The sequence below is a fragment of the Coregonus lavaretus genome, assembly GCF_964263955.1.
Source record: "Coregonus lavaretus genome assembly, chromosome: 30".
NCBI lineage: Eukaryota > Metazoa > Chordata > Actinopteri > Salmoniformes > Salmonidae > Coregonus > Coregonus lavaretus.
Window position 1 is genome coordinate 28,918,721 of NC_140017.1, and position 24,049 is coordinate 28,942,769.

At 43.4% G+C, this 24,049-nt stretch overlaps 1 protein-coding gene across 1 annotated transcript in view; it reads right to left on the reverse strand.

The window, feature by feature from the left end:
* Positions 1-7,409: 7,409 nt before the first annotated feature.
* LOC311106019 (CMP-N-acetylneuraminate-beta-galactosamide-alpha-2,3-sialyltransferase 4-like) overlaps positions 7,410-24,049 on the reverse strand; it is a 52,244-nt gene continuing 35,604 nt past the window's right edge. Inside the window, exons 3-11 of the mRNA XM_084148288.1 lie at positions 20,502-20,574; positions 20,077-20,166; positions 17,668-17,765; positions 15,315-15,378; positions 14,720-14,815; positions 12,088-12,277; positions 11,583-11,720; positions 8,036-8,188; positions 7,410-7,906 (exon numbers count right to left, since the gene is read on the reverse strand). Of these exons, the coding sequence (XP_084004414.1) occupies positions 7,817-7,906; positions 8,036-8,188; positions 11,583-11,720; positions 12,088-12,277; positions 14,720-14,815; positions 15,315-15,378; positions 17,668-17,765; positions 20,077-20,166; positions 20,502-20,574 (992 nt within the window). The 3' untranslated portion in view covers positions 7,410-7,816. The remainder of the gene's footprint in view (positions 7,907-8,035; positions 8,189-11,582; positions 11,721-12,087; positions 12,278-14,719; positions 14,816-15,314; positions 15,379-17,667; positions 17,766-20,076; positions 20,167-20,501; positions 20,575-24,049) is intronic.

The window sequence follows — 24,049 nt, forward strand, 5'->3', positions numbered from 1 at the left end:
CTCAATCCTATAGAACATTTGTGGGCAGAACTGAAAAAGCGTGTGCGAGCAAGGAGGCCTACAAACCTGACTCAGTTACACCAACTCTGTCAGGAGGAATGGGCCAAAATTCACCCAACTTATTGTGGGAAGCTTGTGGAAGGCTACCCGAAACGTTTGACCCAAGTTACACCATTTAAAGGCAATGCTACCAAATACTAATTGAGTGTATGTAAACTTCTGACCCGCTGGGAATGTGATGAAATAAATAAAAGCTGAAATAAATAATTCTCTCTACAATTATTCTGAAATTTCACGTTCTTAAAATAAAGTGGTGATCCTAACTGACCTAAGACAGGGACTTTTTACTAGGATTAAATGTCAGGAATTGTGAAAAACTGAGTTTAAATGTAGTTGGCTAAGGTGTATGTAAACGTCAACTGTAGGTGTGCAAAGCTCTTATGAGTCTTATCCAAGAAGACTCACAGCTGTAATCGCTGCCAAATGTGTTTCTAACAGGGAGGTGAATACGTATCTAATCAAGGTATATTAGTGTGTTATTTTTCATTAATATTTAAAGAAAATACTATTTTCTTTGACATTCCTGAGTATTTTGTGTAGATCGTTGACAAAACACAATTAAATATATTTTAATCCCACTTTGTAACACAATAAAATGTGAAGAAATCCAATGTAGGTGTAGACTATCTATAGGCACTGTATCTGATGTTGTCTGGCCAAAAAGATTATGGAATGTCACTCTTTTTGGCCAGACAGCGTCAGATGCAGTGCCTTGCAAAAGTATTCATCCCCCTTGGCGTTTTTCCTATTTTGTTGCATTACAACCTGTAATTTAAATTGATTTTTATTTGGATTTCATGTAATAGATATACACAAAATAGTTCAAATTGGTGAAGTGGAATGAAAAAAATAACTTGTTTCAAAAAATTCAAAAAAAATAAATAATGGAAAAGTGGTGCGTGCATACAGTGGGGAAAAAAAGTATTTAGTCAGCCACCAGTTGTGCAAGTTCTCCCACTTACAAAGATGAGAGGCCTGTAATTTTCATCATAGGTACACGTCAACTATGACAGACAAAATGAGAGAGAAAAAAATCCAGAAAATCACATTGTAGGATTTTTAATGAATTTATTTGCAAATTATGGTGGAAAATAAGTATTTGGTCAATAACAAAAGTTTCTCAATACTTTGTTATATACCCTTTGTTGGCAATGACACAGGTCAAACGTTTTCTGTAAGTCTTCACAAGGTTTTCACACACTGTTGCTGGTATTTTGGCCCATTCCTCCATGCAGATCTCCTCTAGAGCAGTGATGTTTTGGGGCTGTCGCTGGGCAACACGGACTTTCAACTCCCTCCAAAGATTTTCTATGGGGTTGAGATCTGGAGACTGGCTAGGCCACTCCAGGACCTTGAAATGCTTCTTACGAAGCCACTCCTTCGTTGCCCGGGCGGTGTGTTTGGGATCATTGTCATGCTGAAAGACCCAGCCACGTTTCATCTTCAATGCCCTTGCTGATGGAAGGAGGTTTTCACTCAAAATCTCACGATACATGGCCCCATTCATTCTTTCCTTTACACGGATCAGTCGTCCTGGTCCCTTTGCAGAAAAACAGCCCCAAAGCATGATGTTTCCACCCCCATGCTTCACAGTAGGTGTGGTGTATTTGGATGCAACTCAGCATTATTTTCCTCCAAACACGACGAGTTGAGTTTTTACCAAAAAGTTGACATTCTCCCAATCCTCTTCAGGATCATCCAAATGCACTCTAGCAAACTTCAGACGGGCCTGGACATGTACTGGCTTAAGCAGGGGGACACGTCTGGCACTGCAGGATTTGAGTCCCTGGCGGCGTAGTGTGTTACTGATGGTAGGCTTTGTTACTTTGGTCCCAGCTCTCTGCAGGTCATTCACTAGGTCCCCCTGTGTGGTTCTGGGATTTTTGCTCACCGTTCTTGTGATCATTTTGACCCCACGGGGTGAGATCTTGCGTGGTGCCCCAGATCGAGGGAGATTATCAGTGGTCTTGTATGTCTTCCATTTCCTAATAATTGCTCCCACAGTTGATTTCTTCAAACCAAGCTGCTTACCTATTGCAGATTCAGTCTTCCCAGCCTGGTGCAGGTCTACAATTTTGTTTCTGGTGTCCTTTGACAGCTCTTTGGTCTTGGCCATAGTGGAGTTTGGAGTGTGACTGTTTGAGGTTGTGGACAGGTGTCTTTTATACTGATAACAAGTTCAAACAGGTGCCATTAATACAGGTAACGAGTGGAGGACAGAGGAGCCTCTTAAAGAAGAAGTTACAGGTCTGTGAGAGCCAGAAATCTTGCTTGTTTGTAGGTGACCAAAATACTTATTTTCCACCATAATTTGCAAATAAATTCATAAAAAATCCTACAATGTGATTTTCTGGATTTTCTTTCCACAATTTGTCTGTCATAGTTGACGTTTACCTATGATGAAAATTACAGGCCTCTCTCATCTTTTTAAGTGGGAGAACTTGCACAATTGGTGGCTGACTAAATACTTTTTTTCCCCACTGTATGTATTCACCCCCTTTGCTATGAAACCCCTAAATAATATCTGGTGCAACCAATTACCTTCAGAAGTCATAATTAGTTAAATAAAGTCCACCTGTGTGCAATCTAAGTTTCACATGATCTGTCACATGATCTCAGTATATATACACCTGTTCTGAAAGGCCCCAGAGTCTGCAACACCACTAAGCAAGGGGCACCACCAAGAAAGCGGCACCATGAAGACCAAGGAGCTCTCCAAACAGATCAGGGACAAAGTTGTGGAGAAGTACAGATCAGGGTTGGGTTATAAAAAAATATCAGAAACTTATTAAAAAAAATGGAAAGAATATGGCACCACAACAAACCTGCCAAGAGAGGGCCACCCACCAAAACTCACGGACCAGGCAAGGAGGGCATTCATCAGAGAGGCAACAAAGAGACCAAAGATAACCCTGAAGGAGCTGCAAAGCTCCACAGCGGAGATTGGAGTATTTGTCCATAGGACCACTTTAAGCCGTCCACTCCACAGAACTGGGCTTTACGGAAGAGTGGCCAGAAAAAAGCCATTGCTTAAAGAAAAAAATAAGCAAACTCGTTTGGTGTTCGCCAAAAGCCATGTGGGAGACTCCCCAAACATATGGAAGATGGTACTCTGTTCAGATTAGACAGAAATTGACCTTTTTGGCCATCAAGGAAAACGCTATGTCTGACGCAAACCCAACACCTCTCATCACCCCCGAGAACACCATCCCCACAGTGAAGCATGGTGGTGGCAGCATCATGTTGTGGGATGTTTTTCATCTGCAGAGACTGGGAAACTGGTCAGAATGGAAGGAATGATGGTTGGCGCTAAATACAGGGAAATTCTTGAGGGAAACCTGTTTAGTTATGCAAGCTCAAGTTTTTTTTGTTGGTCTTATTTCTTGTTTGTTTCACCCAAAACATATTTTGCATCTTCAAAGTGGTAGGCATGTTGTGTAAATCAAATGATACAAAGCCCCCAAAAAATCCATTTTAACTCCAGGTTGTAAGGCAACAAAATAGGAAAAATGACAAGGGGGGTGAATATTTTCGCAAGCCAATGTACATGGGCTACATACAGTGGGGAGAACAAGTATTTGATACACTGCCGATTTTGCAGGTTTTCCTACTTACAAAGCATGTAGAGGTCTGTAATTTTTTATCATAGGTACACTTCAACTGTGAGAGACGGAATCTAAAACAAAAATCCAGAAAATCATATTGTTTGATTTTTAAGTAATTAATTTGCATTTTATTGCATGACATAAGTATTTGATACATCAGAAAAGCAGAACTTAATATTTGGTACAGAAACCTTTGTTTGCAATTACAGAGATCATACGTTTCCTGTATGTCTTGACCAGGTTTGCACACACTGCAGCAGGGATTTTGGCCCACTCCTTCATACAGACCTTCTCCAGATCCTTCAGGTTTCGGGGCTGTCGCTGGGCAATACGGACATTCAGCTCCCTCCAAAGATTTTCTATTGGGTTCAGGTCTGGAGACTGGCTAGGCCACTTCAGGACCTTGACATGCTTCTTACGGAGCCACTCCTTAGTTGCCCTGGCTGTGTGTTTCGGGTCGTTGTCATGCTGGAAGACCCAGCCACGACCCATCTTCAATGCTCTTACTGAGGGAAGGAGGTTGTTGGCCAAGATCTCGCGATACATGGCCCCATCCATCCTCCCCTCAATACAGTGCAGTCATCCTGTCCCCTTTGCAGAAAAGCATCCCCAAATAATGATGTTTCCACCTCCATGCTTCACGGTTGGGATGGTGTTCTTGGGGTTGTACTCATCCTTCTTCTTCCTCCAAACACGGCGATTGGAGTTTAGACCAAAAAGCTCTATTTTTGTCTCATCAGACATCATGACCTTCTCCCATTCCTCCTCTGGATCATCCAGATGGTCATTGGCAAACTTCAGACGGGCCTGGACATGCGCTGGCTTGAGCAGGGGGACCTTGCGTGCGCTGCAGGATTTTAATCCATGACGGCGTAGTGTGTTACTAATGGTTTTCTTTGAGACTGTGGTCCCAGTTCTCTTCAGGTCATTGACCAGGTCCTGCCGTGTAGTTCTGGGCTGATCCCTCACCTTCCTCATGATCATTGATGCCCCACGAGGTGAGATCTTGCATGGAGCCCCAGACCGAGGGTGATTGACCGTCATCTTGAACTTCTTCCATTTTCTAATAATTGCGCCAACAGTTGTTGCCTTCTCACCAAGCTCCATGCCTATTGTCCTGTAGCCCATCCCAGCCTTGTGCAGGTCTACAATTGTATCCCTGATGTCCTTACACAGCTCTCTGGTCTTGGCCATTGTGGAGAGGTTGGAGTCTGTTTGATTGAGTGTGTGGACAGGTGTCTTTTATACAGGTAACGAGTTCAAACAGGTGCAGTTAATACAGGTAATGAGTGGAGAACAGGAGGGCTTCTTAAAGAAAAACTAACAGGTCTGTGAGAGCTGGAATTCTTACTGGTTGGTAGGTGATCAAATACTTATGTCATGCAATAAAATGCAAATGAATTACTTAAAAATAATACAATGTGATTGTCTGTATACAGGGAGGGAAAAAAGTATTTGATCCCCTGCTGATTTAGTAAGTTTGCTCACTGACAAAGACATTATCAGTCTATAATTTGAATGGTAGGTTTATTTGAACAGTGAGAGACAGAATAACAACAAAAAAATCCAGAAAAACGCATGTCAAAAATGTTATAAATTGATTTGCATTTTAATGAGGGAAATAAGTATTTGACCCCTCTGCAAAACATGACTTAGTACTTGGTGGCAAAACCATTGTTGGCAATCACAGAGGTCAGACGTTTCTTGTAGTTGGCCACCAGGTTTGCACACATCTCAGGAGGGATTTTGTCCCACTCCTCTTTGCAGATCTTCTCCAAGTCATTAAGGTTTCGAGGCTGACGTTTGGCAACTCGAACCTTCAGCTCCCTCCACAGATTTTCTATGGGATTAAGGTCTGGAGACTGGCTAGCTACTCCAGGACCTTACTGTGCTTCTTCTTGAGCCACTACTTTGTTGCCTTGGCCGTGTGTTTTGGGTCATTGTCATGCTGGAATATCCATCCACGACCCATTTTCAATGCCCTGGCTGAGGGAAGGAGGTTCTCACCCAAGATTTGACGGTACATGGCCCTGTCCATCGTCCCTTTGATGCGGTGAAGTTGTCCTGTCCCTTTAGCAGAAAAACACCCCCAAAGCATAATGTTTCCACCTCCATGTTTGACGGTGGGGATGGTGTTCTTGGGGTCATAGGCAGCATTCCTCCTCCTCCAAACACGGCGAGTTGAGTTGATGCCAAAGAGCTCGATTTTGGTCTCATCTGACCACAACACTTTCACCCAGTTCTCCTCTGAATCATTCAGATGTTCATTGGCAAACTTCAGACGGGCCTGTATATGTGCTTTCTTGAGCAGGGGGACCTTGCTGATTTGTTTGACAATCAGATTAAAAATGTATGCACTCACTAACTGTAAGTCGCTCTGGATAAGAGCGTCTGCTAAATTACTAAAATGTAAATGTAAATGTAAAACATAATGACTGGTTCATGGCACTTTAAAAGGTAATACATTTTTACAGTAAAATGTAATCTTTATTATAAATCCCATTATACCTTTTTTTTTGGCTTTAGACTGGCCTCTGCCTGTGGCCTCCAAATCACTAACTCCTGTGTGTAAGACTTACTGACTGCATAGGTTAGACTCTTACTGTGTGTGAGGCTGTGCTTGGCCACTTGCTGGCAGTGAGGATGTAGTGACAGGCAGAACTCTATTGATGTCAGCTCTAATAAGGATGGCACTGCATTTAGAGAGGTTAACAAACATCATTAGCATCTGTCGCTAGCAGAATTATTCAGTCACTCTGAATAAAGAGCATCTCACTGTCTTCTGGTGCTCCAGATGTTCAGGATTGGCTTTAGTACATGTACTGCACGGTACGGCTGGCTGCTAGTGCTGTTGTTGGAACTGCCCCAAGCTTCAGCTTCTATCTCTAAAGTGGCTGTGTTTGGGTGGCTGTGAACGGAGAGGCTACCTACCGAATCCTTCGCCACCTTTATGGAGTGCCTTAACGCCATCTAGTGGCCAAAATCTGAAACAGAACTTCCTCTGTAAATAGACTTTCGTGTTGGTAAGACAGGTCAACTATCGCTTTCCCATAAACCAAATAACAATGAACTCAGCCACATACACTGTGTGCAAATCATTTAGAACACCTTCCTAATACTGAGTTGCACCCCCTTTTGCCCTCAGAACAGCCTTAATTCATCAAGGCATGGACTCTATAAGGTGTCGAAAGTGTTCCACAGGGATACTGGCCCATGTGGACTCCAATGCTTCCCACAGTTGTCTCAAGTTGGCTAGATGTCCTTTGGGTGGTGGACCATTCTTGATACACACAGGAAACTGTGAAAAACCCAGCAGCATTGCAGTTCTTGACACAAACCAGTGCATCTGGCACCTACGACAATACCCCGTTCAAAGGCACTTAAACATTTTGTCTTGCCCATTCACCCTCTGAATGACACACATACACAATCTATGTCTCAATTGTCTCAATGCTTAAACATCCTTCTTTTACCTGTCTCCTCCCCTTCATCTACACTGAAGTGGATTTAACAAGTGACATCAATAAGGGATCATACCTTTCACATGGATTCACCTGGTCAGTCTGTCATGGAAAGAGCAGGTGTTCATAATGTTTTGTACACTCAGTGTATGTCTCATAACAGACTAAACTATTCCAAACTAAAAAAACAACATCAATAAATTATGAAAACATTTGGAAAAATGTCTGACCATGGCACAGAAGAAATATCAGTCTTTGCTAAGAAATTGTAAACTGAACAGAGTGATATTTTCATTTAGATTTAATTTTATAAAAAATATTACATACAATAAAATATCCAGTGCTACCATTTCAAAGACAAAGATCTAAAAAAAATTAAGTTAATTAAAATAAGAAATTATTTTGTTATTTTCAATAAGAATGAGGTGAATTAAGATTGGCTCAATGAGTGAGTATGATGTTTGGACTGTATGGACCGTATTTTCAGCCGAGACGCTTCAAGTCCACAACTGACACCTGTGTGTAGCCCAGTCCATAAAACACCCGCTAGCCTCTACCATCTAGGCATGTGTGTAGATCTGAAGAAAAATAGGTATTAGTGCAGTGAAAATTCCTTGCAGATTTTGATGAAGTTCCTAGGAGGTAAGGGATAGAGGCTGTTTCTGGACTGTGTCCACGTGTGTATGTGTGTCAGGAGTGAGGGTGTAAGTACAGGATAGCGCCCGAATCCTCAAGTTTTTTTAAGGCTTCTGCTTCGTGGGTAAGGTCATGGTAGGAATCCTGGAACAGAACGAAAGCAGAGCCTAAACATAACATCACACTGTACTGAAAAATCTACTAGCATGGCGTATAACACTGAGATTGTTGATATCTGTCATGGGAGTTGAGTAAACTCCCATGCACACTCACCTTCATGGATTTCATGGTGTCATATCCATAGTAGTGTATAGGATGCTTCTGGTTTTTGGACGCTGGATATCCAAACCCAGCTATGTGGACCACATCACAGTAGTTGAGTGCCACGAACACGGCTAGGATCCCTGTAGTGGGGTGTACTGGTTTCTGTAGGCGTGAGAACCAAAACCAATGAGACCTACAGTATCGTAAGACGTGTAGTATTATGTTTAAGGCACTAGGGGGCAGCAGAGACCTGTAAAAACTCATGAGTCATTGTTCTGCACTTTTAGTACATTAGTTGGCATGACTGGTATATTACAGAGCAGTGTGCCCCTTAATTACATTTACATTTACATCATTTAGTAGACTAATGTATACTTAGACAAATGGAGATGGTATTAGGCCTTTGGACTTGTCTCCAGTAAAATGTGAGGCGTGTCCCTGGTTTGTTTTCGCTATTGCTGTGTGTTAATGATTACCAATGTTCATAGGAGCAACAGAGGGGAATTGTTAAATAACATCCCCTTTTCCAAATGTTCCACTCTATTTCACTTTCCAATAGCCTTTCCATTCTGTCCTTTAGGGGACAGTGGGGTGAGTTGAGCCTTTTTTGACATTCAGCATCACTCCCATCAAGGGAAATACAGTATTCTTTCTAACAAAGATATATTTACATTTACATTTTAGTCATTTAGCAGACGCTCTTATCCAGAGCGACTTACAGTGAATACATATATATTTTTTTATACTGGCCCCCCGTGGGAATCGAACCCACAACCCTGGCGTTGCAAACGCCATGCTCTATCAACTGAGCTACATCCCTGCCGGCCATTCCCTTCCCTACCCTGGACGACGCTGGGCCAATTGTGCACCGCCCATTAATCTCCCGGTTGCGGCCGGCTGCGACAGAGCCTGGATTCGAACCAGGATCTCTAGTGGCACAGTTAGCACTGCGATGCAGTGCCTTAGACCACTGTGCCACTCAGGAGATGGTATCTACATATATTTCAGGATGTTGTGTATCCCTGGAAATAATCAGAATTCATGTAAACATTACAGTTTTGAAAAAAAGTGGTCTCTTGGCACAACTTATACCGGGTATGGGGTAAAATGAGCCGCGGGACAGAGTAAGTTAAGCCCCCTACACATTTCTGTACTGAATGAAATACTACCACTTCCTTTCTAAAACTATTTTATTTCCAAAACACAATTCTACACAACCACAACCGCTTTTTAACACAGGCTTAAGCATATTTTAACACAGGCTTAACACCTAACAAACAGTTTGTACTGAAATTATGACCTCTTCCTAAATATTTGGTCAAATGATTAATTGTGTATGGTTTCGTAGAAACAAGGGTGACTCAACTTACCGCCTTTGGCACAACTTACACCACTCTCCCTTATCTGTTCCATGTAATCATTACCATTGGTTTATTGAACTACCCACCATTTACAAGGAAGCTTCTTGTTCAGGCACATTATTCCACCCTACTTTCTCAATTCCTTCCAATAGACCCCTACTGAGGTGCTAGGGGTCTGCAGTATAAATCAGCTAAATAAAATGAAAATAAAACAACAATACATAAAACCTTCAAAATGGCAGACCAATACTGAGTGCAGGACCCTTTCCAAGGTAAATGTCTGAGTGAGGCACTTTTTAAATGACATCAATATTGTGACACAGGAATAAAACTGTCCGTCTGCTCCTCCTATAGGTACCATGCTTTCAATCTCTTTCCCCTGGCCAAGGTGAGACAGGTCGGATTCCTGCGTGGGAAAAGGATGCATCTGTCTGTCTGTCTATCTATCTGTGAGCGTGGCCCGCAGGACTTTACAAGCATGCTGTCTGGCCTGGACAGCCATCCCCGGGCCCTAAAAAGAGAGAAACTGGACCAGACCAGCCAAGTTCTCAAACCCGTGATTCTCCTCTCTTCATCACACTGTACGGGACATTCCTCCAAACCTGGTTCCTAATGCACTTAGCATAAGTGCCTTTTTTCCTGAGCCTGGCTGGGCTAAATCTGACATTCTGTGTGCATTAGCCTCATGTGGTCGGTCACCGAGCGCTCCAACTTCTGTAGTGCTTCGCATAGTTTGGACATTGGCCCATGGAGCCTTGGTGAGGGGGGGGGGGGGGGGGGGGGGGGGGGGGGGGGTGAATATTGTCACTGCTGTTCGCCAACCAGACCAGAATGGTGGGAGTCGGACCTTTGTTTTGGAAGGGGGTGGGTTGGCGGTGGGGGCTGTCTCACTGGCAGGGGCATTAGTTAGCCCTCTAGCCTTCCTCATCTCAGTCAGCCTCTGTATTGTACCAGGGGGACTGCCTGCTGCTGCTGCCGCCTTCTCACAGGGCATGTGGATGACTGCCAACATGGCACCCACAGGGAGGGGTGAGAGAGGCCCGCTCAGACTCACGCTGGCAGCTGGCTGACCCAGGAAAGAGACAGGGGAGAGGAGAGAGAGGGGGGAGAGGAGAGAGAGGGGAGAGGAGAGGAGAGAGAGGGGAGAGGAGAAAGGGGCCAGGGCCGAGTGCTCGGCATGACACCCATCCAGCCAGGAGCCAGCCAGCCAGGGTTGAGCTCATCTGGCCTGTAGGGCCACGCAGATGGAGGAGGAGGGCTTTGGTCAGGCTGCCCCGTTGATCGCCTGCAGGACCCCTTCTTTCCCACTGTTCCCTCGGCACAGACACCGGCCAGTTGTGTTTGCGTTTCAGCAGTCCAAAGAGTGCACAGTCTCAGTCTCTGACACAGAGGCTCGCTGGGGGAACAAACTAAACCAAACTAAACCTGGCTTTGTTCCATCTCAAAGACAGCTCCACCATGCACTGAACAAGCCCTCTTGGCAGATGGACCTCTTGGCCAATGAAAACATAATTCCACATTAGTTATAGTTCAAATCAATGTATCATGTATTTCAAAACCCAGAATTCCTCAGCCAAACAGACAATTGTACTCCAATTTGTGAACAGAAAACAGCTCAATGGCTTACTATTCAAATGTCATCCGTCACAATATTCTATTCCGCAATCATTTTTCTTGATTCCATTAGTTCTGTTGTTCCATTCTGCATATGTTCCACTGTTATTTTGTGGAATTCCCTGCAGTATCGTTTTTTCTTGCTCATCCATTTCTGGGTAATCAGTAGAGCATTTGGAACTGACCTTCTCCTTTCCAAACTGCAGCTGGTAGAAATGTATACAGACAGCACAGAACACTGGCCCCTGTTCAACAACCAATTATTTCCTAAGGATGTACTGAGAGGCCTAGAAAACATTAAGGACTTATCTTGTAATGAGTTTGACGAAATGGCAAGAGGAGCAAAATGTACATTTGTGTAGTTATGTGGTACAAACACCACTCTTGACCTCCCAAGTCAAAAAGCCTGTTAGCTAAATCATTTACAGCTAAATTATATTCACTTTTAAGTGCTGTCGCTAATAAAATATTGCACCTTTTCGAGTACTGCAGTCTTATTCAAGTCCACTTCACATGGATTTATTTTCTTCCCATTTCCTGGTTCCCCAAGTGGCTAGGAGTAAACTGAGCTGGTCCCTTACCTGTTTGCTCTTTGGGTGAAGGGGGATTTGTAGCAGACTGCTGGCCGTCCCATACAGGAAGTGAGGGTCCAGCACCCGGATGTGACTTGTCCTGCCCAGCCAGATCTGTGGAGGGGGCTTCCAGAAACCTTTCCTCACCTGACACACACACACACAGGGCCACACACACACACACGCAAACACACACACACACACACACACAGGGAGGGAAAAGGTGTGTTGATTAGTGAGTGCGTACACAGAGCCCGTGTCTACACAATTGAGGCCCTGTTTAAGTCTTATTCTCCTCAGTTTCTCAGGGCAATGAAGGAGTAACGACCCTGTTCCTAATCGTGCTAATAGCGACCATAGCAGCCTGAGCTAAACCAGAGAGTGGGGGTGTTGGGGCTGCTGAGACTACAGTTGCATTTTCAAGTAGGTTTGGCAAGGCTGCCATTGATACTGTACATTCTGTCACTTCGCGGATGGATTGCAAGTACCAGGGAAGCAGCTAAAATTGAGGTACCCTCTTCTCGTCGTACAGGATCTCTTTGAGCCAGCGGAGGTCCTGCTGTTTGAAAGGCACTAGGACCATGAGGGTGTCGGGGTCGTTGTGCATGCTGGGGTTGTAGTAGGCCGACTCGGGGTAGAAGAGACGCATAGTGGTCTTGTTCCCCACATCGTCCTCATAACCTCTGACAGGGGCGTCATTCAGCCTGCACACGGACACAGAGAAAGAGAAACCTTAGCCATTCACTTCTATAAAAATAGTCATTAAACAGAGTAAAAATACCAGCACACGGTTCCTGTAGTGTAAATAGCAACATTCCAACCACAAAGGGTTTTTCTTAGTGAGGCTTATTTATCCTCTTTCCCCATGACGTTCCTTGTATCCTGCACCTATGTAAATTTGTTGGATTGTGTGTATCAATTTTGAATAAAAAGCCATTAAAAGGGTTGCCAAGTAACAGTGCTACACTGGACAAAAATAGCATGTAGGTGTTGCTAAGTTAATTCTACCGTTGCCACCTTAACAGTCGCAGCTCAAGTAGCCTTGTGTGACAAGCATATCACTCACACCATGGCTGGTGAAATTTACTACAGTTCAAGTGACCTTCATACTCTGAGTGATAGCATTTTAAGTTGAGAACTGTTCTACCCTCCCTCTTATGTAACAGAATGCACTGTAGTATGTATCAAACCATGTATCAAAACATGAACAGGGGTGAAAACCCCTGTCTAGTTTCTAGTGTTTAGGATTTCATACTTTAATACAGGATTGCTCTAATTGTGTCTGGCATTTTAAGATTTCTCCAGCCTAATGCAAGCGTGGGGAACATCAGGCTTGGTAGGAGAACAGAGCACCAAATGTCAATTAACTCAATTTCCTCTGCCTGTGAGATTAGCTTCTGAGAATGGGAGAAGTAAGAGCTGAGCAGAACAGAGCAAAGCAGAACAGAGCAGAGCAGAGCAAAGCAGAACAGAACAAAGCAGAACAGAATAGAGCAGAATGTAGCAGAACGAAGCAGAACAGAGCAGAGCAGAACAGAGCAAAGCAGAACAGAACAGAGCAGAACAGAACAGAACAGAGCAAAACAGAGCAGAGCAGAACAAAGCAGAGCAGAACAAAGCAGAAAGAGCAGAACAGAACAGAACAAAGCAGAGCAGAACAAAGCAAAACAGAACAAAGCAGAACAAAGCAGAACAGAGCAAAACAGAACAGAGCAGAGCCGAACAAAGCAGAGCAGAACAAAGCAGAGCAGAACAGAGCAGAACAGAGCAAAACAGAACAGAGCAGAACAAAGCAGAGCAGAACAAAGCAGAACAGAGCAGAACAGAACAGAACAAAGCAGAGCAGAACAAAGCAAAACAGAACAAAGCAGAACAAAGCAGAACAGAGCAAAACAGAACAGAGCAGAGCCGAACAAAGCAGAGCAGAACAAAGCAGAGCAGAACAAAGCAGAACAGAGCAGAACAGAGCAAAACAGAACAGAGCAGAGCAGAACAAAGCAGAGCAGAACAAAACAAAGCAGAACAGAGCAGAACAAAGCAGAGCACAACAAAGCAAAACAGAACAAAGCAGAACAGAGCAGAGCAGAACAGAACAAAGCAGAACAGAGCAAAACAGAACAGAGCAGAACAGAGCAGAGCAGAACAAAGCAGAGCAGAACAAAGCATAACAGAGCAGAGCAGAACAAAACAAAGCAGAACAGAGCAGAGCAGAACAGAGCAGAACAAAGCATAACAGAACAGAGCAGAGCAGAACAGAAAAAAAGCAGAACAGAGCAGAACAGAGCAGAGCAGAACAGAGCAGATCAAAGCAGAACAGAACAGAGCAGAGCAGAATAAAGCAGAACAGAACAGAACAAAGCAGAACAGAACAAAGCAGAACAAAGCAGAGCAGAACAGAACAAAACAGAACAGAGCAGAGCAGAGCAGAACAGAGTGCATTGTGCCTGGATATGACCTAACCCTGGATATGACCAGGCAAAATTGCCTGGGCTGTTGGTAAGAGGCTTATAAAAACCAAAAATGCATGTGTTCATTCAAAGGCTATAAATCTGATTTGAAGAGGACGCTGGGGTGTTTTTCTGCAGGGTAGACCAAATCCCCCTTTTAAGAGACTGAGTTAACCCAACAGTTGACTGATTGCATAGAGAAAGGCATTAAAGCAAGGTCACCAGTCTGAGCTGGCCATTATGGTACAGCCCATTGACTGCATTATGCTTTCATGGGCAATACGAATTAGACTATCCCTCTTTTGAGGACAATGCATCATAGAAAATATTTTGTTTTGTACTGGATTACGGGAATTGCTATGGAAAAGGGCATTGGGGGACTGGCTAAATGCTATTGCAGTTATAGAATGTACTCTGAGCCATATTTAGATATCAAATGATATGGCTCTTGACTGTACTGTCTGCAATATAATGCACTCTATATACTGATATTGATTAGGAACACCATTCATTGTGCAGGAACATCATTGGGTCAATGTGGAAATAGTCCATCATCAAACGTAGTGCATCAGATAGATCTGAGAAATAAAACAGAAGTGGTGAGTCGTAGCAACAGTTCAACAGAAGAGGAGGGAGGATGGACTTAATGAAGATTTTTGTGGTAGAAAACAGGACGGAACCATTAGGCTTTATACTTACCGGATCACCACATCGTACTCGTTGATGACGCCCCCCAAGGAGCTGTTTTTAATGGCAAACCCATTTCCTATGACTGCACACGTTCTGCAGTCTAGACTGAGGAAATAAAACAAAATAAATTAAGTTCAGTATAATTCACTGCTTCCTATTATTACAATCCATTTACTTTAGTATTGCCTATACTATCCTTTTAGAGTTCAAGACCACTTTCAGAGGGGTGGCTGTAACTGCACACTACAGTACATTTTCCAACACTGCCATTGTAATAGTGACTGGTCACACTGCTTGATTTGACATTTGGCATTCTTGCTTGACATTAAGTTAATGAAGTTAATGAAGTAAGGCAGCTTCCTTGTGGCACAGTAGTCCACCCATTAAACACACACCACTGGGACAATGAGTCATTATGTTAACACAGCATTTACACTACAATACATTTTGGAGAGTTATTTTTTTATATTGCTCTCAGACACATATCAGCCATCGGTGGTTCTTTGCAATCGTAACAATTATTGTAAGAAATAAAGTGGTTCATACGACACACCAGAGGTTAGCAGCATTGCTAATGTGGCTAAGAAACACTCATCACACTTACCTATCAATGCTGGCTGGCATTTTGTAATTGGCAATAACGGCTAAAACCTTCAGCAGCAGTAACTCTGGAAAAGAGAGAGGGATTAAAAAAGGTGTGATCACTTGGATTTACTGTAGATGCTGAGGACAGTTTGTTTTCACATAGAGAAGTCCATATTGAGAGGACCAATGACCCAGTACTGTTTCCAACTAACTAGTTGTAAACTCAACACATGTCACACATGTTTTCTGGAAAGGGAGCATAAACCTAGTGGACATTGACTCCATAATGCTTCTCAATCAAATGTATTTTATAAAGCCCTTTTTCCATCAGCAGTTATCACAAAGTGCTATACAGATACCCAGCCTAAAACCCCAAAGAGCAAGCATTACTTTATAGCAGGGGAACAGTGGTGACTTTTACAGCAGTAAACAGTATTACAGTATATTAATAATATTAATGTGATTGGAGCCAATTCCTATACAGTGGAGAAAAAAAGTATTTAGTCAGCCACCAATTGTAGGATTTTTAATGAATTTATTTGCAAATTATGGTGGAAAATAAGTATTTGGTCAATAACAAAAGTTTCTCAATACTTTGTTATATACTCTTTGTTGGCAATGACACAGGTCAAACGTTTTCTGTAAGTCTTCACAAGGTTTTCACACACTGTTGCTGGTATTTTGGCCCATTCCTCCATGCAGATCTCCTCTAGAGCAGTGATGTTTTGGGGCTGTCGCTGGGCAACACGGACTTTCAACTCCCTCCAAATATTTTCTATGGGGTTGAGATCTGGAGACTGGCTAGGCCACTCCAGGACCTTTAAATGCTTCTTACGAAGCCACTCCTTCGTTGCCCGGGCGGTGTGTTTGGGATCATTGTCATGCTGAAAGACCCAGCCACGTTTCATCTTCAATGCCCTTGCTGATGGAAGGAGGTTTTCACTCAAAATCTCATGATACATGGCCCCATTCATTCTTTCCTTTACACGGATCAGTCGTCCTGGTCCCTTTGCAGAAAAACAGCCCCAAAGCATGATGTTTCCACCCCCATGCTTCACAGTAGGTATGGTGTTCTTTGGATGCAACTCAGCATTCTTTGTCCTCCAAACACGACGAGTTGAGTTTTTACCAAAAAGTTCTATTTTGGTTTCATCTGACCATATGACATTCTCCCAATCCTCTTCTGGATCATCCAAATGCACTCTAGCAAACTTCAGACGGGCCTGGACATGTACTGGCTTAAGCAGGGGGACACGTCTGGCACTGCAGGATTTGAGTCCCTGTTGGCGTAGTGTGTTACTGATGGTAGGCTTTGTTACTTTGGTCCCAGCTCTCTGCAGGTCATACACTAGGTCCCCTCGTGTGGTTCTGGGATTTTTGCTCACCGTTCTTGTGATCATTTTGACCCCACGGGGTGAAATCTTGCGTGGAGCCCCAGATCGAGGGAGATTATCAGTGGTCTTGTATGTCTTCCATTTACCTAATAATTGCTCCCACAGTTGATTTCTTCAAACCAAGCTGCTTACCTATTGCAGATTCAGTCTTCCCAGCCTGGTGCAGGTCTACAATTTTGTTTCTGGTGTCCTTTGACAGCTCTTTGGTCTTGGCCATAGTGGAGTTTGGAGTGTGACTGTTTGAGGTTGTGGACAGGTGTCTTTTATACTGATAACAAGTTCAAACAGGTGCCATTAATACAGGTAACGAGTGGAGGACAGAGGAGCCTCTTAAAGAAGAAGTTACAGGTCTGTGAGAGCCAGAAATCTTGCTTGTTTGTAGGTGACCAAATACTTATTTTCCACCATAATTTGCAAATAAATTCATAAAAAATCCTACAATGTGATTTTCTGGAGAGAAAAAAACTAAATTTGTCTGTCATAGTTGACGTGTACCTATGATGAAAATTACAGGCCTCTCTCATCTTTTTAAGTGGGAGAACTTGCACAATTGGTGGCTGACTAAATACTTTTTTCCCCCACTGTATGTTCCAAGACAGACCAGAGATATGATCATTCTAGTCTATCAAAAGCTTTTTCTGCATCGAGAGATAATACAGCCCAAGGAGCTGTTGTTTCTGATGAAGCATCTAAGATATGTAATAGTCGACAGAGGACATCCGAGGAAAAACGCTTTTTAACAAACCCGCTTTGGTCCATGTGGATCAATTTGGTTAAGTAAGTCTTGAGACAACATTTTGGAAAAAACATTGAATATCGATGTTTATCAAAGATAGTGAGAACACTTGGTGGCATCCTTACCTTTTTTGAATAAAAGCGTAATTAGAATGAAATGCAATTTCATAAACATGTTCCATTAAAGGCTTTGTGGGAAAGAGAGGAAACAAAGCAATTACACAATGAAATGAGAGAACATACCACTTCCTTTAATACCGTAGGGTAACGCTAATGTGGACTGATGCTGTCGCCAGAAGAAATCATCCAGTTTGAAGAAGAGCTGTGTTTGTCTGCTAATACTGTATTATAAACAGGGGAGAAAATAATTCACATTACAACCCGGAAATACGCAAGAATATACTGTACAGTTCCTACAAAATATTCCATACTGCCAATGGCATGGGGATATAAAGTATACGACCTTAGCCGTAATTCCTTCTCATAGTTCAGTGTAATCAATCCCCATGTCTATTAGGCAGAGAAATCATATTCATTATACGCAAAGCCGATTTCAATAAATGTTTCCCCTCTCAAAAAGTAATGTGTTTACATGATGTCATTCAGCAAGCATGCCCCTGCATAAAATCAACTGTTGGCATTTTTCCTGCCAAGAAGAAGAAGAAAATAATAAGTTCCAGTGCATTGGGAAAGTATTCAGAACCCTGCACTTTTCCCACATTTTGTTACGCTACAGCCTCATTCTAAAATGGATTAATTGTTTTTTTATCCTCATCAATCTACACACAATACCACATAATGACAAAGCAAAAAACAGGTTTTTAGAATTCATTAGCAAATGTATTAAAAATAAAAAACTGAAATATCAGTACTTTGTTGAAGCACCTTTGGCAGCAAATACAGCCTCGAGTCTTCTTGGGTATGACGCTACAAGCATGGCACGCCTGTATTTGGGGAGTTTCTCCCATTCTTCCCTGCAGATCCTCTCAAGCTCTGTTAGGTTGGATGGGGAGCGTCGCTGCACAGGCTATTTCAGGTCTCTCCAGAGATGTTTGATCAGGTTCAAATCCGGGCTCTGGCTGGGCCACTCAAGGACATTCAGAGACTTGTCCCAAAGCCACTCCTGTGTTGTCTTGGCTGTGTGCTTAGGGTCGTTGTCCTGTTGGAAGTTGAACCCTCACCCCACTCTGCAGTCCTGAGCCCTCTGGAGCAGGTTTTCATCAAGGATCTCTCTGTACTATGCTCGGTTCATCTTTCCCTCTCCCAGTCCCTGCCGCTGAAAAACATCCCCACAGCATGATGCTGCCAACACCATGCTTCACCGTAGGGATGGTATTGGCCAGGTGATGAGCGGTGCCTGGTTTCCTTCAGACATGGCGCTTGGCATTCAGGCCAAAGAGTTCAATCTTGGTTTCAGCAGACAAGACACTCTTGTTTCTCATGGTCTGAAACCACTTTAGGTGCCTTTTGGAAAACTCCAAGCGGGCTGTCATGTGCCTTTTACTGAGGTGTGGCTTCCGTCTGGCCACTCTAACATAAAGGCCTGATTGGTGGAGTGCTGCAGAGATGGTTGTCCTTCTGGAAGGTTCTCCCATCTCAACAGAGGAACTCTGGAGCTCTGTCAGAGTGACCATCGGGTTCTTGGTCACCTCCCTGACCAAGGCCCTTCTCCCCCCGATTGCTCAGTTTGGCCGGGCGGCCAGCTCTAGGAAGAGTCTTGGTGGTTCCAAACTTCTTCCATTTAAGAATGATGCAGGCCACTGTGTTCTTGGGGACCTTCAATGCTGCAGAATTGTTTTTGTACCCTTCCCCAGATCTGTGCCTCGCTTTGTCATTATGGGGTATTGTGTGTAGATGTAATCCATTTTTAGAATAAGGCTGTAACGTAACAAAATGTGGAAAAAGTGAAGGGGTCTGAATACTTTCCGAATGCACTATACAGTACTGAGACTCCATGTGAAAAATGACATTCTCATCATATGAATCACAATCAGTTGGTAAACAGTGAGAAAATGTAGCGTTGTTGATCTCTATATTTTACAGGTCCTGTCTGAACTGAGCTGAGGAGGCCAACTGAACTGCATCGTCTAGTGGTTAGAGAAACAAATGGCTGACCCCAAGGTTGCTGGGCCAGGAGAACACAGATGGAGCATATCACTGTTGCACCCTTGAGCAGGGCACACAAACAGAACAGCTCCAGTACATACCCAGTTGAATAAATTGATAATAGCATAGAGTAAAAATAAATAGAAGAAGTGTCCTGGACAAAGGTACTCAGCAAGCCAGAGAAATAGATTTGTCCATTGTCCTCCTGAAAAAGTTGAATTGTTTGAATCGAAAGCTCCTTTAAAAACAGACTTGCTCTTAGGGGTCTGTTTTCAATGACGATCCATCAGCAGTTTCAACTTAAACGATTGTTCCAGAAAATGTACTTTACTGAGTCTTTGGGTAGAAAATTATTTCCTTTCATGATAAAATTGTTCCTACTTACAAAAAAATGCTGAATTTTACTGGTGACTGGGTGAAAACAGCCCCCAATTTCCAAAGAAGCTGGCACCTCACATTCCAGTAAAAGCATTGGAAGAAATTAGTTAGACTGAAACCCATCATCCCCACCCTCCTCGTTTTAAAGACAGACACTCCATTACTCACTTAAAATGGAGGCTCTCCCACTTCTGCTTTAGCCAGCCGCCGCACAGTGACTTGCTCGGAGTTGTAGGAGACTTGCTGGTGCCTCCATAGCTGAAAGACAAGCACACAAATCACCACAGTTGGAACAGAAACTGCTGACTTTTTAAACACTCAAATGCCCAGTGACTGTGTGGGTATCTATTGAAGCCCTAAATTGACTGCCATTTACCCACTTAAAGCTGTGGGTAGAACAGATGCTAGGCTAGGTGAATGGAGTGGGTTGTCAACATGTTGTGACTCAGCAGCAGGCCTTATTTCAAGGTTTCTCTTTTAGTAAAGCATAGATGAGCATCTGTGTGATTGCTCTGCCTGCCACTCCACAGAGAGGGAGCTTCCAGGCAGTAGACCAGGGCTGAGGGCTGAGGGCCGAGCAGGAGAAGCCTTACCTCTGGAGGATAACGTGGGAGCAGTAGTAGGAGACTATGAACAGAACAACAGCGAACAGTCTAAAGCACCATGCTGGAGAGGGAGAGAGAACAACCACATGCAATAAATTAGAAACCATCATATTGCTTTTCTTGTATAGCCTGTGGTAAAATCCTATTTTAATTATGGCATGAGATTGCATGAGATCCAATCTGCAGGCAGGCAGACAGATTTTCACTTCCTACAGTATCACTAACATAACATCCACTGGAGTGGAACGGAGGAGTGCTATTAATTGAGCAGTAAACAAACAAACAAAAAAGCAGCCCCTAGAACTATCAGTTCCCATATCAAACAACTCTGCCGAACAAAAGTCCCCTCTACCTCTACACCAGCAACATGTCAATGACCATAACCATTCTCTAGTCTGGTAGATAAACACTCCCCAGCCCAGACAGTGGTCTACATGTATAGGGGCTTGGGAGGGAGGGAGGGGGGAGGGAGGGCAATCCTCCAGCTCAAACACATACTTCCCACACGTTTGTTCCAGGAATACAAAAGGCTACTTATACGTAAAGGCAAACATTTAGTGCCAAACTAAACACGGTCTCCATCGAGCTGAATCTGCTTTCTGGTACTGCCATTAACTGAGCCAGAGAAACCTTGGACTGGCTTTTCATTTTCAATACAGCAGCTATGATCAAACTGAAATGAGCTGGGCAGAAAAAGGTGTAAATGACTAAAGCAAGCACCCGGCTCTGAAGGCAAGGCCAGTGTATTCTGTCAAAGCTAAAATGAAGAGAAAATTAGAAGGCCAGATCAAGGCAGCGCCAAGCAGTGTGTTTCTGTATGATCATCATAACACATCCAGGAACATCTGGATTATACATGACAGGCTTGGAATGTGTCTTATAGTAGAGTGGCTTGCGAAAGTATTCACCCCCCTTGGTATTTTTCCTATTTTGTTGCCTTACAACCTGGAATTAAAATTGATTTTTGGGGGGCCTGTATCATTTGATTTACACAACATGCCTACCACTTTGAAGATGAAAAATATGTTTTATTGTGAAACAAAAAAACAGAAAACTTGAGAGTGCATAACTATTCACCCCCCCAAAGTCAATACTTTGTAGAGCCACCTTTTGCAGCAATTACAGCTGCAGGTCTCTTGGGGTATGTCTCTATAAGCTTGGCACATCTAGCCACTGGGAATTTTTCCCATTCTTCAAGGCAAAACTGCTCCAGCTCCTTCAAGTTGGATGGGTTCCACTGGTGTACAGCAATCTTTAAGTCATATCACAGATTCTCAGTTGGATTGAGGTCTGGGCTTTGACAAGGCCATTCCAAGACATTTAAATGTTTCCCCTTAAACCACTCAAGTGTTGCTTTAGCAGTATGCTTAGGGTCATTGTCCTGCTGGAAGGTGAACCTCCGTCCCAGTCTCAATTCTCTGGAAGACTGAAACAGGTTTCCCTCAAGAATTTCCCTGTATTTAGTGCCATTCATCATTCCTTCAATTCTGACGAGTTTCCCAGTCCCTGCCGATTAAAAACATCCCCACAGCATGATGCTGCAACCACCATGCTTCACTGTGGTGATGGTGTTCTCGGGGTGATGAGAGGTGTTGGGTTTGCGCCAGACATACAGTGGGGAAAAAAAGTATTTAGTCAGCCACCAATTGTGCAAGTTCTCCCACTTAAAAAGATGAGAGAGGCCTGTAATTTTCATCATAGGTACACGTGAACTATGACAGACAAAATGAGAGAAAAAAAATCAAGAAAATCACATTGTCGGATTTTTAATGCATTTATTTGCAAATTATGGTGGAAAATAAGTATTTGGTCAATAACAAAAGTTTCTCAATACTTTGTTATATACCCTTTGTTGGCAATGACACAGGTCAAATGTTTTCTGTAAGTCTTCACAAGGTTTTCACACACTGTTGCTGGTATTTTGGCCCATTCCTCCATGCAGATCTCCTCTAGAGCAGTGATGTTTTGGGGCTGTCGCTGGGCAACACGGACTTTCAACTCCCTCCAAAGATTTTCTATGGGGTTGAGATCTGGAGACTGGCTAGGCCACTCCAGGACCTTGAAATGCTTCTTACGAAGCCACTCCTTCGTTGCCCGGGCGGTGTGTTTGGGATCATTGTCATGCTGAAAGACCCAGCCACGTTTCATCTTCAATGCCCTTGCTGATGGAAGGAGGTTTTCACTCAAAATCTCACGATATATGGCCCCATTCATTCTTTCCTTTACACGGATCAGTCGTCCTGGTCCCTTTGCAGAAAAACAGCCCCAAAGCATGATGTTTCCACCCCCATGCTTCACAGTAGGTATGGTGTTCTTTGGATGCAACTCAGCATTCTTTGTCCTCCAAACACAACGAGTTGAGTTTTTACCAAAAAGTTATATTTTGGTTTCATCTGACCATATGACATTCTCCCAATCCTCTTCTGGATCATCCAAATGCACTCTAGCAAACTTCAGATGGGCCTGGACATGTACTGGCTTAAGCAGGGGGACACGTCTGGCACTGCAGGATTTGAGTCCCTGGCGGCGTAGTGTGTTACTGATGGTAGGCTTTGTTACTTTGGTCCCAGCTCTCTGCAGGTCATTCACTAGGTCCCCCTGTGTGGTTCTGGGATTTTTGCTCACCGTTCTTGTGATCATTTTGACCCCACGGGGTGAGATCTTGCGTGGAGCCCCAGATCGAGGGAGATTATCAGTGGTCTTGTATGTCTTCCATTTCCTAATAATTGCTCCCACAGTTGATTTCTTCAAACCAAGCTGCTTACCTATTGCAGATTCAGTCTTCCCAGCCTGGTGCAGGTCTACAATTTTGTTTCTGGTGTCCTTTGACAGCTCTTTGGTCTTGGCCATAGTGGAGTTTGGAGTGTGACTGTTTGAGGTTGTGGACAGGTGTCTTTTATACTGATAACAAGTTCAAACAGGTGCCATTAATACAGGTAACGAGTGGAGGACATCTTAAAGAAGAAGTTACAGGTCTGTGAGAGCCAGAAATCTTGCTTGTTTGTAGGTGACCAAATACTTATTTTCCACCATAATTTGCAAATTAATTCATAAAAAAATCCTACAATGTGATTTTCTGGAGAGAAAAAAATCTAATTTTCTCTGTCATAGTTGACGTGTACCTATGATGAAAATGACAGGCCTCTCTGATCTTTTTAAGTGGGAGAACTTGCACAATTGGTGGCTGACTAAATACTTTTTTTCCCCACTGTAGCGTTTTCCTTGATGGCCAAAAAGCTGAATTCTAGTCTCATCTGACCAGAGTACCTTCTTCCATATGTTTGGGGAGTCTCCCACATTCATTTTGGCGAACACCAAACGTGTTCGCTTATTTTTTTCTTTAAGCAATTGCTTTTTTTCTGGCCACACTTCCGTAAAGCCCAGCTCTGTGGCATGTACGGCTTAAAGTGGTCCTATGGACAGATACTCCAATCTCCGCTGTGGAGCTTTGCAGCTGCTTCAGGGTTATCATTGGTCTCTTTGTTGCCTCTCCGATGAATGCCCTCCTTGCCTGGTCCGTGAGTTTTGGTGGGCGG